Raw genomic sequence first — 13,575 nt, forward strand, 5'->3', positions numbered from 1 at the left:
AAATAAAGAATAAAAAATAGGACTGGTGTGTAGCTTGGAGGTCGAATGCCCCTAGGGTCCAACCCCAGTACTACAAAACATATAAAATAAAATTGAATTAAATTAAAATTTAAAAGAGAGGGGAAAAAAAGGAAACAGCCATGGTGGTGCATGCATGTAAATTCATTACTTGGGAGGCTGACACAGGAGAACCAAAGGTTCACAGCCAGCCTCAGCTACTTAGGCCATCAGCAATTTAGTGATGGCCTGTTTCAAATAAACAACAAAAAATAGGGCTGCAGATATAGCTTGGAGGTAGAATGTCCTTGGGTTCAATCCCCGGTACCGCAAAATAAATAAATAAATAAAAATAAAAAATAAAATAAAAAAAGATCTGAAGGTGTAGCTCTGAAGGAGAATGCTGCTGGCTTTGATCCCCAGTACTAAAACAAACAACAACAACAACAACAACAAAAAGGCAAAACACATACTAAAAGATATGGGGGGAAAAACCCAAAAATGTGGGTATTTACTGAACTTAGAAATGTTGGTAAGAAAAAAAGCAAGTTGCAAAACATGTAGAGTAGTATACAATTTTTGGCGCATGCTTGTAATCCCAGCATTTGGGAGGCTGAGACAGGAGGATCACAGGTTCGCAGACAGTCTCAGCTACTTAAGAGGCCCTTTGCAACTCAGTGAGACCGTTTTAAAGTAAAGACTAAAAAACAGGGCTGGGGGTGTAGCTCGGAGGTAGAATGCCCCTGGGTTCCATCCCCAGTACTGCAAAAATAAATAAATAAAATAAATAAAATAAATTGAATAGACATAAGGTTATTTCTACATGTAAATATGTATGTATAAATACATAGCAAAAAGGTAATTGGAGAATATATACTAAAGAGTATTGTTAATCATTTGGGAGGGGGCACCAAGGGGCACTCTGACAATATATCTTTTTGTTTTTCCCAAAATGTGTTCTTACATTAGCTGAAAGCAAAATGAGGAAGTTTTACATTTCTAGGAAGTATTAATATGACAGTTCCCTTAAAATAGCTTGCTGTTGCTGGGCGTGGTGGGGCACACTTGTAATCCCCGCGCTTGGGAGGCTGAGACAGGAGGATCGTGCAGGTTCAAAGCCAGCCTCAGCTACTTAGTGAGGCTGTTTCCTTATGTGAAACCCTGTTTCCAAATAAAATATAAAATGGGTCTGGGAGTATAGCCCAGAGGTAGAAAGCCTCTGGGTTCCACCCCCAGTACCACCAAAAAAAAAAAAAAAAAGTTTGCTGCCAAACATAAGAGTTTAGCAAACTTTCTCCTGCTTTACACCATGCTCAATTTTAAGGAAATTATTAGCTTTTTAAGTACTTGATAATAAAGTGACACAACTGCCAGAAAATATCAAAATCAAGACTGAGAACTGAGCCAAGCATGATGCTACACACTTGTAATCCCAGTACTTGGGAAGCTGAGACAGGAGGATCACAGGGTCACCGCCAGCCTAAGCAATTTAGTGAGGACCTGTTTCAAAATAAAAAATAAAAATAGGGCTGGGGGTGGGGGGACACAAATTAGAGGTAGAACATTCCTGGGCTCAATTCCCAGTCTGCCTCTCTTACACATCTACACACTCACACACACATACACACACAAGTGAAAACTGGCATAGAGGAGATTAAGACTATTTAAACAGGCAATCCTATCTACTGACTTGTGGCTTTAATGTGGTTCATTTGGAAAAATGTACAAGGCTCCTAAATGGGACAAGATACTGTAAGAATAAGAGTCTTACTGGGTGTGCTGTGTAACATTAACTTGTCATGTTTACTGAAAAGAAAATTTGCAGTAAAAAGTACTCAAAAGCCAGATGTAGTGGCACTTGTAATCCCAGCATTACTGCTGCTAGCGGACACCTCTGCAACTCAGCGAGACCGTTTCAAAATAAAGAATTAAAAAAAAATAAGGCTGGAGGTGTAACTCGGAGGTAGAATGCCCCTGGGCTCCATCCCCAGGTACCATACACACACAAAAAAGTACTCAAAAGCAAAGGTATTCAGGAAGTAGATGATATCTTTGATAGTATAAGGAGTGCTAAAAGGTCTCATTCTAAAATGGTATTTCTTAGGACAGAATTATTTCTACTTCAAATTGGAAAATCTTAAAGTATTTCTATTTTTCACTATTTATAACACAAAAACAAAATTATAATTAGTTTGTTTCCTTGAAGAGAGAAAGGCCATTAAAGTCAATATATATTTGTGGTATGAAGGTGATTAAAAGTAATAGAACAGCAACATACTTGAATCAATGCCTATGGTAAAAATCAAAATGTAGTTCAGTTAGTCCAAGCTTTTAATTAGTAAAATCTAGGAATGTATTTTTAAATTTAGAGAAGAGTATTGAGCCATTCTTGCGAGCCTTCTATTGGTCATTACTATCTACCCTTTTCTACATCTCAATGTTCTAAATAACCACAAATTATATATTTCTTTTTCACAGTGTTATCTACAAAGAAAACGGAAAACTCTACAATAGCAAGTCAAGAGAAAAATTTTGAAAGTTAAAGGCACAAATCAAACTACTTCTAGAGATAATATAAATGACAACCATCAGGGTAAAATTATATTCTGTGGAGATATTATATATAAATGATCTACACTCCTGGTAGCACTTATGATATAGAAAATTGCAACTTACATGTTAAAACATACAATATCATAATCTACTTCTTAAAATGCTTTAAATATTTGGCACAATGTATATTTTGCCTTATTTAGAAACTATCTGGTAAAAGCAATGTATTTTTCAAAGTGATTTAAGTTGTCAGATTGTAGTTTTATATCTACTGGACTTCCATTCTATTCCTCACTATTCTCTTTCCCTATTTCCTCAACTTATTACTAAATGAATTCATTTATTATTTATTACTAAAAGTCTAAAAGTTTTTTGTTATGTTAATGCCGAAGTAAAAGAACTCCACTAATAATATATAGGCAATTAAGAAGAAATAATTTAAGTGCAGTAACTGCCATAGTTTTAGGGTATTGTCAGGAGATACCCGAGACAAAACAAATTCAAACATTCATAGTTTGTACAATAACATGATGCTTTTTTTCCCACTTGGTTTACCCTCAATTATAATTTACATTTTAAACAATAATCTTTCTCCATAATCACAAAGCAAAACAAAAACCAGAATACTCATCATTATAACAGAAACAATGATTGTAATCTTTTGACATAGTAATAATGTATTTAGGTATTTTTAATGACTATCTTAAGCCAATTTTTAATTATATATGTTAAGTGTATATGCTTACTGGTGGTAAAAATATTTGTTCTACCTAATACTTTTAATACACAACACCATAATTTGTGTCTTCTTCCTAACAGCATAATTATTAGGACAGAGACACAAAAGATATATTAGGACGATGAAGAATACAGAAAAATTTCCCCAGCCTTAGTTTTATCATCTTTCCTTTACATCCTGCAGCTGACCCGTCCTCTTTCATTACCCTTTTATCCTATTACTACTTAAAAACCATGTAGGTTTCAAAGCAACAAGAGGTATAGCATATTACCAATTGTTGCTAGTGAATTAGCCTGAATTATAGGTCTAAAAACAAAAATGAAATGCTTGAGGTTAGAAAAAAATACACCAAGACTATGGGAAAATAAAGAAAAACATATATAAAGAATAGTTATACCCCATCAATAATCATCTGTGAACTACGGGGCAGAAGTTTCTACCTGGCACTTATACCATGTTATAATATACTTCAAGACTGAAGTACACCTCTCTGATGATAAGGTTTTACTATTTTTTAATATAGCTGAATTTCATTTCTAGTTTAAAAACCACATTATACTCCAATGAGAACTTATTTACCATCTACAACAGTAGGAATGGCAAAACTTTCTTTATCCCCTCTAAAAGAGCCCTAAGGGCAAAAGCAAAATTTTCCTGTGAGACTCATGATTCTTGCTGCCTCTTCCACTCCTGCATAATAAACATTAATTTCACAGGAAACCAAGAGACTATATGAAGAACCACCATCCCAAACAAGAAGACAATTTTAGCTTATCTTCCTGCCTCTTCCCACTCCTGCCATCGCCAAGCACACACAGAGAGGTCAGTGTGCTGAGTTTGGCAAGGACAGTAACTAAAGAATGTCAGCAGAATATAAGCAAGGGCTCACAGAACACAATACTAACTTAAAATTCTAACTTCATAACGTCAAAGTGTCCAGTCATTCAACTTTTAACCCACTTGGGAAGATTTAAGTTATTAACTTAAAGATATGATGGTAGTTCTTTAGTAATATAATCCCATATAAATCCTCTTAATCGTTCATGCTAACAGTTTTATTGCTTATTAGTGCTTCTTATCAGAAGTAAATCAAGGAACCATTCCATTTTATCTTAGACGTAACATTTACTAGTTTTCCAAGCATGACAGAAATGGAAAAATATATATATTAGAACAAGAACAATTTATGCTAATTTCCACAATCTGTGTTCCTTCTGTGAGCAGTGCCTGATTCTGTTAACAAATTTAAGTTCAGTCCTATGCTAAGGGAGAGAAAAAAAATCTAATGACTAATTTACAAAGTATACAAGAATATAATTTTATAATAAATTTTTCCAGTGTTTACTATAACTGCATTACAGGAAATGCTATCCTCACAGAAACTCAGGACAGATCTTACAAAATGAATGGAACTTTCTGTGTTGATACCTGACAAGCAGTGAACAAAACCAACTTGCTCACAAGGGATCTAAAAGTGCTGCCTCAGGAGCATAAACTACCTAACATGCTGTATGAGTGAGTCTTGGTGAACGGCTACTATCTGGAACCTCTTCCTCTCTTCTCAGGCCAGTGACGCCATCTTATGTAAAGCCTAAGCGAAAAGTAAAGTTGTTGCAGAAGTGAAACTCAGCATGCTCCACTCAAATTCTTCTAAGGTAACCATTGTAAAGCTTAACTCGGCAGAAGTCATCTCTTTTTATAAACAAAACAAAAAAAACTCAAACCCAAACCAAAAGGCAAATGCTGCTGTTCAATTATCACATGGACTTACAGAGGCAAAAACTGGACAACAGCAAAAATTCAAGTAAAATATAGGTGAAAATTTAAACACGCCACTTTCAAGTTAAGACAAAAGTGAAGGGGGAGTGATGATCTTTATATCAGAGTCAAAAAGCTTAGGCATTATCACCAAATGTTATTTCACTTTACAGTCATCAATGAGACTATTGTATATATTTTTGCACCTTGCACTTGTAAAAGCAGATAAAATATTTAATATGTAATTTACAATGTATTTTACCAGCTCAGCATACAGGATGTACAGATTATATCAAAGTAGTAGACAGTTAGGGGCCTGTGCAAACCCTGCAAAAATAGTACTTCAGGTATCTGCTAAATAAAAACAAAAATGAAAACAGTTTGCTGTTTAGAAGTGATACAATTCAAACTACCACAAAATACAAAGGGCTGCAAAAATGTATACCATTCCAACAACATATATAAGTTATTAAATAAAGATTTGATTTAAAAGAATATAAATGAAGCCTTTAAGTAGGTCTTTTCTACATGCATATTATTCCTCATTAAAGAAAAATATGAAAAAAGGCCATTGGTAATTGCTTTGTTAACATTTGTAGAAAATGCCAATTCTCTGGTCACAAACTCCACTAAGTTTAGCACTTAAGGTCTCTGCAGTGTTATAAATGTAATTTAAAATACTGTTAATTCTATAACTCCATTGGTAAAATAATGTGACTTGGAATATGGCAGTCTTCATGTTGAGGGCAATGATCCACAGTTTTGTTTTGTCTTTAATTTCTCAGGTGTGAACAGTTATCCAGAAGAACAGCAGCCTCCACCACCACTCTGGGCTTGAGGTTCATCATCAATAATCTGTACACCTCGCCTTGCAGCTCCTGGCTGACTAGAACCATTGCCTTTTGCCCTTTCATCCACTTGTGCCGTTTCTATCATCCCTGAAAGAGGGAGAAATAAAAAATTATTAGAAGTGCAAACATTGACTTTTCTTTTTCTATCATTTCAAAACACAATTGAAACTATATTAAGATACTTTAAATCAACAAGGAAACTAAATATAATGAATATTGAGTCAGCTCACTAAAATAGCTTTACACAGAAATTTTAAAAAACTAGTTTTAAGTAGCAAGCGCGTGCGTGTGCGTGTGCATGTGTGTGTGTGTACCATCCATCCAGTGGTATAATTTCCATAGTGACAGCAATAGAGAAAAAAGAAAAAAAATTTTTTTTGATGGTACTAAGGATTGAACCGGAGGGGGGGGGGTGTCCTACTCCTGGACTACACCCCCAGTCCCATTTATTTTTTTAGTTTGAAACAGGGTCTCGCTAAATCACTGAGGCAATCTCCAAACTCGAGATCCTCCTATCTCAGCTGCCCAAGTACTAAGATTATCACCACACCTGGCTAAAAAATTTATTTTGCTTTGAACAAATGGTAGTATGTAAGTATATGACTTAAGATTTTCTTTCTTTCTCTCTTTCTCTCTTTCTTTCTTTCTTTCTTTCTTTCTTTCTTTCTTTCTTTCTTTCTTTCTTTCTTTCTTTCAGTGTGGTACTGGGGATGAAATCCAGGGGCATTCTAACCCCGAGCTACATCCCTAGTCCTATTTTTTATTCTTTACTTTGAAAGAGGATCTCACTAAGTTTCGGAGGTCTTCAATAAGTAGTGACTTAAGATTTTCCAAACACACTCAGGGACATGTCAAAATTAAAGTTATTTCAAGTATAAGTTATATTTAGAACACAGGATTAATTCTTCAACTCGTAACATACTTTGTAGTATATTTACAAAGAATTGTACACTACTTTGTCATGTACTTAATAATATTTTTAAGCAAATAATATCTGAAGAATAAAGAGTTTAAGATTCTTCAAAGAACAGCTAGAGGACTCATTGATTTAAATACGTTTCTAAGGCGATCCTCAAACCCGCGGTTCTCCTGTTTCACCCTCTCAAAGTCTAGGATTATAGGTGTGTGCCACCCTAGTATACCTACTTTTACAAAGGTCAAGAAAAAGTTCCTCAATTCCTTTGTTCTGTTTGGCTGAAGTATGATAATGTTTTGCTCCCACAGATTCTGCATACCTTAAAAAATAAAATAAAATTAGTGACTCATGTAAAAGAGTTGAAATTTGTTACTATAGTGATTTCAATGACTTATTAATTTGTTTCATGACATTAATTTACCCAAGTTTAATGAGATAATATTTATTTATTTATTTTTGTGGTACTGAGAGTGGAAACCAGGGCCTTTTCTACCTCCGGACTATACTCCCAGCCCTATTTTATATTTTATTTAGAAACAGAGTCTCACTAAGTTGCTGAGAGCCTCACCAAGTAGCTGAGGCTGGCTTTGAACCTGTGCAATCCTCCTTAGGCTCCCAAGCACTGGGATTACAAGCATGTGCCACCATGCCCAGCAGTAAGGTAATATTAGTTATTTAACCTCTCTATACATTGAACCAATTTTTTCCCCCATGGTACTAGAGATGGAACCCAGGGGCATTCTACCTCTGAGTTTCACCGTCAGCCCTTTTTATTTTTTAGTTTCAATAGGATCTTCTAGGTTGCTCAGAGTCTCACTACTTTGCTGAGTCTATCCTCAAACCTATGATTCTCCTGTTGCAGCCTCCCAAGTACTGGGGTTACAAGTATGCACTACCACACCCAGCAGAGCCAAATTTTAAACACAATTATAATAAAACTTGAAATTTTTATATATTAATTTGAAGCTCAAATATTTTTTAAAGTTTTTGTGATTCACTTCCTGTTTGATCATGATAGTTTTCTTCCATATCATTCTTGTAATGGAATCCAAAGGAGAGCTAAAAGAATATCTTCAAGCTGGGTGTGGTGGGGCACACTTATAATACTCAGGAGGCTGAGACAGGAAGATCTTGGTTACAAAACAGCCTCAGCAAGCAGTGAGACTGTCAACCTAGTGAGATCTTATTTCAAATTAAAATAAAATAAGGCTAGGGCTATAGCTCAGAAGTGGAATCTCCCCGGATCCCATTACCAGTACCATACACACACACACACACACACACACACACACACACACACACACACAGAGAATATCTTCATAGATTGCCAAAAGTAAAAAAGTTACCAATGTAAGCATACTTCACTGAATCCAAGAGCTCAATCTACCTAAATGGTAAACACTGTATGAAGAAGACTTCTAATTGGAAGTATCAGGTGGTGGGGAGGGAAGGGGTGAGAGGAAGAAGGTTTAAGGGAGAAGCCCAGCACTTACGATTCTGCTTCTTGAATGGAAACATGCCTCTCTTTTTCCAAGTCTATTTTATTACCTAATTTGAAAAAGAAAATATTAAATTTTAGTAACTTTTATAATAAAATTAAGCCAATTCTAAATGCATAATTACCATCTTAATTACATAAAAACCCCACAAATTCCCATCAGACCCTTACATGACTTAAAACTATAAAAGAAATCACTATGATGTGAAGGCTGTTAATGACTGTCAAGTGAACATCTCAACCTCCTTCAAATACATAATGCATATCTCCCTCCTGAACCTACAGATTCTGTCAGAAAAACTTACAATTTTTAACAAAGTATAAATGGCTAAAAGAACAAAACTTTTCTGTGCTTCCTAATCAACTTAGAGGCAATAAATAATTATGGTTATCTTATTGATCACTAAGACATATTAGACTTAAGCCATAAGAGTATTCTGATTTCCTTGATAATATTAACTGAAAAGAAATAAAAAGTTTAATTTTTTTTTTTTTTTTTTGTGGTACTGAGGATGAAACCCAGGGGCATTCTACCTCCGAGCTACACCTCCAGCCCTATTTTTTATTCTTTACTTGGAAACAGGGTCTCACTGAGTTGCAAAGGGCCTCACAGGTGAGGCTGCCCGCCAACTGTGATCCTCCTATCTCAGCCTCCCAAATGCTGGAATTACAAGCATGTGCACCATACCCGGCTTAAAATGTATGGATTTATAAGTACTCCATAGGAAGGGAAATTTTATTGTTTGAGAAAAACAATATTGATGACTTATTAGCACTTAATATATGATTATCGTGCAGATTTAAAATTATTGAAAAGAAGGTTAGCTCTGTTTGAATAATGAAACAAAGCTGAGATTATGCTAAAAAATCATCAGAACAAAAATGACATTGTACACTGTAGATTCCTTATTGAACATGGGACAGAAGTTAAGGTGAGCAGACTGGGCACACACAGCACTAAAAGTAATGAAAGCAACAGATAAGAATGGGAAAAATGCCCTTAAAAAGGATACTTCAAACAAATATTTACTTCTTCTAGTATAACTTTTAGGAAGAAAAAAAAGTCTTCTAATCAAGTTCATTTTTTGTTATTGTTCTTGAGAATTATAGAGTTTAGAAAACAACAAAAAGCACCCAAAGAAAGATATAATGTTCAGTATAAGAAGTACAAACCCAGGGGTTCTGAATCTTGATGAGCTCAAATAATCTAAGCACCTAATTGCTGGCAACTGCAAGAAATTATCTGCCACTACAGCCTAAGGATGAGAGGAAGATACAAACTAAAGCTCAATGACTACTAACAAAGTCAGTAATGAACTTTCTTTTCTTGAAACAGTTACCTGCCTAACTCAACAGGAAATTCCATATCAATTTTGATTTTCTACATTATATTGTCAATAAAATTTTTTCATCTACTAAATGCTATAGCCAATATATCTGACAGTAACCAGAGGAAAAATAAGTTGCTTTATTTTACAAAGAATGCAAAAAACACCATCTGGTGGCAGGTGGCTCCAACAAACAAGCACAAAATATGTCTCTTTAATAGTTCAATCCCATTATAAAGATAACGAAGAGAGAGACTTTAGCTCCAATTTATACTCTATGATATGTTTTCTTGTAGATGTGTGTGTGTGTGTGTGTGTGTGTGTGTGTGTGTTACTAGAAATTGAGCCCAGGTTAAATCGGTGATGTGTACATGTATGTCCAAATGAGTTTTTTACCCCAATATGATGTATGAATATAATGCACCAATAAAAAAAAAAAAAAAAGAGCCGGGCGCGGTGGCGCACGCTTGTAATCCCAGCATTTGGGAGGCTGAGACAGGAGGATCACGGTTCATGGACAGCCTCAGCTATTTAGTGAGGCTCTCCATAACTTAGTGAGACCCTGTTTCAAAATAAAGAATAAAAAAATAGGGCAGGGGGTGTGGCTCGGAGGTCAAATGCCCCTGGGTTCCATCCCCAGACCCAAAAAAAAAAAAAAAAAAAAAAAAAAGAGATATTGAGCCCAGGAGTGTTCTGCTTTTGAGCTACATCTCCAGCCCTTCTCCCTTTATTGTTTTGTTTTGACATGTAGACTCATTAGGTTGTTGAGAGTCTCACTAAGTTGCTGAGGCTGGTCTTGAACCCACAATCCTTCAGGGACAGTCTCCTAACTTTGAATTTTTATCAACATAAAAGAGACAATTAGTGGGTTAAAAAGTTTCTACAATCTTGACTAATCTTTTTATAGGTGTGTGCGTGTGCGTGTGCGTGTGTATGGTACATGAAACTGAACCCAGTAGATTCTACCTCTAAGCTACACCACCAGCCCTTTTCATTTTGAAAGAGGGACTCACTAAGTTTCAAAGGCTAGCTTCAAACTTTTGATCCTCCTCTGCTCAGCCTTCCAAATACAGCGATAACAGGCATGTGCAAGCACACCTATAATCTTAACAAATCTTGGACATTATTTGGGGAGAGAGAGAGTGGGAGAGGGAGACAGAGAGACAGAGACAGACACACAGACACACACACACACACACACACAGTCTTGCTAAGTTGTGAATGGCCTCAAAAATTGCTGATGCTGCTGAGCGTGGTGGCGCACACTTGTAATCCCAGCATTTGGGGGGGTGAAGACCAAAGGATCGTGGTTCACGGACAGCCTCAGCTACTCAGTGAGGCCCTGTTTCAAAAAAATTTTTAAAAGACTAAAAAATAGGAGTGGGGGTGTAGCTCAGAGGTACAATGCCCCTAGGTTTCATCCCCAGTACTGAAAAAAAAAAAAAAAAAAAAAAAATTGCTGATTGAACCCAGGGGAATTCTACTTCTGTGGTACACCGCCAGCCCTATTTTTCTTTTCTTTTTGTGGGTGTGGAACCCAGGGGCATTCTACTTCCGAGCTATACCCCCAACCCTATTTTTTATTCTTTATTTTGAAAAAGAGTCTCACTAAGTTACAGAGCACCTCACAAGTTGCTGAGCCTGGCCGCGAACCTGAGATTCTCTTGTCTCAGCCTCCCAAATACTGGGATTATAAGTATGTGCCGTCAAGCCCAGCTTGAGAATGAATTCAGTTCAAATCCATCTCTGGTAGCTGCTTAACACTGGACAGTTAAGTATGTTCAAGACTCAGCTTCTGGGTAATTAGGATTAAATTAAAAGATGTCTGTTAGTACACAGGATTATTTATAATACATTTTTGTTGCTCAATAATCAATTTTTATGTCACAGAAATATTCAGCTAAAGAAAAGGGAAGTCAAAGAGAAATTCTATACACTTAAAAAGGGGAGCCAAAAAGAAATTCTACAGTTAAGACTCAGTTGTTCTAGAAATCTATTAAATATTTCTCCACCCTAGGACAAGTTATAGAATAATAATTTAAATTGTTTGTTTTAATTTTAAATTAGATCCTACACACTTTTTTTTAACACGCTTTTTTTTATGGTGATAAAGGCAGAATTAAAACAAGATACTTAAAAAGCTTCATGTGTTTAGCTTTCATTTATTCCCCAAGGCATTCCTAAAAATACAGAGTTTGAATTTCCTGAAAATACCTCCAAATCTTAAATTATTGTTAAATATTAAAATGATATTAATTTCTCATATCCCTTTAAAATAAGAATTACTTGTTTATTTTGTCTTTAATAGAACATTAAGGAACAAAGAAATAAAAAAGAAAACTAATGATACTTACCAACTATACATAAACAGATTTCATTTCCCAACATTTTCCTTAATTCTTTGACCCAGTTTTTTACCTGTGTATAAAGGAATTAATATTAAAAACAATATTTAAAAAATTCCAATTAGAATTACTATCATCATGTCAAATATTCAACATTATCAAAATACTACAGACTTGTCTAAGAGCCCATATATTTCATTATTACTAGGAATAAATTTGCTAATAGATCATTATTACCAGATTGTATTGCAAACCACATAAATACAAACATAATAGACAGATATCTCTATATCTCTAAGATATATAGATAGACCCTAATTACAAATTCTTACAAATTTTCCAAAAATCCACACAAAACTATTTGCCAGACAAACACATGTCAAGTCTAGCCTCTGATATTAGATTTGTTCAGCATCACTTTGGATTTAGAAACACATGGGATTAAAATAGTCTTCACTACTGTAATGGGTTTCTAAAGAGAGGGTGTAGTAACTTCTATATTATTCAATGAAAAAAAATGTATATGGGCACCAAGAAATGTATATGGCAAAATAAGTTTTCATCATTTAGTATATGACAAAGTTTTTCAATCTTAGTGCTATTGATACTCTGGCTGAGATCATTCTTTGTTGTTGGGGACTGTCCTGGGTAAAGTGTGATGCTTTCACAGCATCACCTTCTTCCGCCCACTAGATGCCAACAGCATCCTCTGGTTGAGACAACCAAAGATGTTTCCAGATATTGTCATCCTCTGGTAGAGAATCACTGATATATAATAACTCCAATAACAAACTGATTCTCCACTATCTATGGATGAAGTGTAGCACAGCAGTAGACACACCTGGGAATGAATTAAGTAAATTAATCTTTTTAATGTTTTTTTTCAGCACTGGGGATGGAACCCAGGGATATTCTACCTCTGAGCTACATTCTCCAGTCCTATTTTCTAATTCTTTATTTTGAAACAGGGTCTCACTGAGTTGCAGAGGGCCTAAGTAGCTGAGGCTGTCCACAAATTGCGATCCTCTCTCAGCCTCCCAAATGCTGTAATTACAAGCATGCACCACCACACCCTGCTCTTACTTTATGTTTTTCAATACTATAATAACAGGACTACAATAAAATAGAATGAAGAATAAATCTAGATACCTGCTTCCATTTCTTTTAATATTTAATTTCTATGCAATCAAATCACATACTTACACTATACCTTTCTTTAAAAAAATACACATCTGTACGTTACAAAAATTACACAAGATATGTGGTAAGCACTTACTGTGCATCTGGTCCTATGGTACAAATGTAACAGTTCCACGCTCTTATTCTCTGCAGGAATGCAGAGGAACTATCTTTCGTTAACCCAAAATCCTTATAAAAGCAAAGGTAAGTATTATCATTACCTCTTCTTCTTCTTTTTTTTTTTTTTGTGGGTCTGAGGGTGGAACCCAGGGGCATTTGACCTCCGAGCTATACCTCCTGCCCTATTTTTTATTCTTTATTTTGAAACAGGGTCTCACTAAGTTGTAGAGAGCCTCACTAAGTAGCTGAGGCTGTCCGTGAACCACGTTCCTCTGGTCTCAGCCTCCCAAA

General features: G+C 35.5%; 1 protein-coding gene across 1 annotated transcript in view; it reads right to left on the reverse strand.

Annotated features, from left to right (window-relative positions):
- Positions 1-5,842: 5,842 nt before the first annotated feature.
- RAB21 (RAB21, member RAS oncogene family) overlaps positions 5,843-13,575 on the reverse strand; it is a gene marked incomplete at both ends in the record, with an annotated part of 33,427 nt that continues 25,694 nt past the window's right edge. The window contains 4 exons of the mRNA XM_080705516.1: positions 5,843-5,985; positions 7,045-7,133; positions 8,308-8,362; positions 11,995-12,058. Of these exons, the coding sequence (XP_080561642.1) occupies positions 5,843-5,985; positions 7,045-7,133; positions 8,308-8,362; positions 11,995-12,058 (351 nt within the window). The remainder of the gene's footprint in view (positions 5,986-7,044; positions 7,134-8,307; positions 8,363-11,994; positions 12,059-13,575) is intronic.

Source organism: Muscardinus avellanarius, assembly GCF_963383645.1.
Source record: "Muscardinus avellanarius genome assembly, chromosome: 11".
Taxonomy (NCBI): Eukaryota; Metazoa; Chordata; class Mammalia; order Rodentia; family Gliridae; genus Muscardinus; species Muscardinus avellanarius.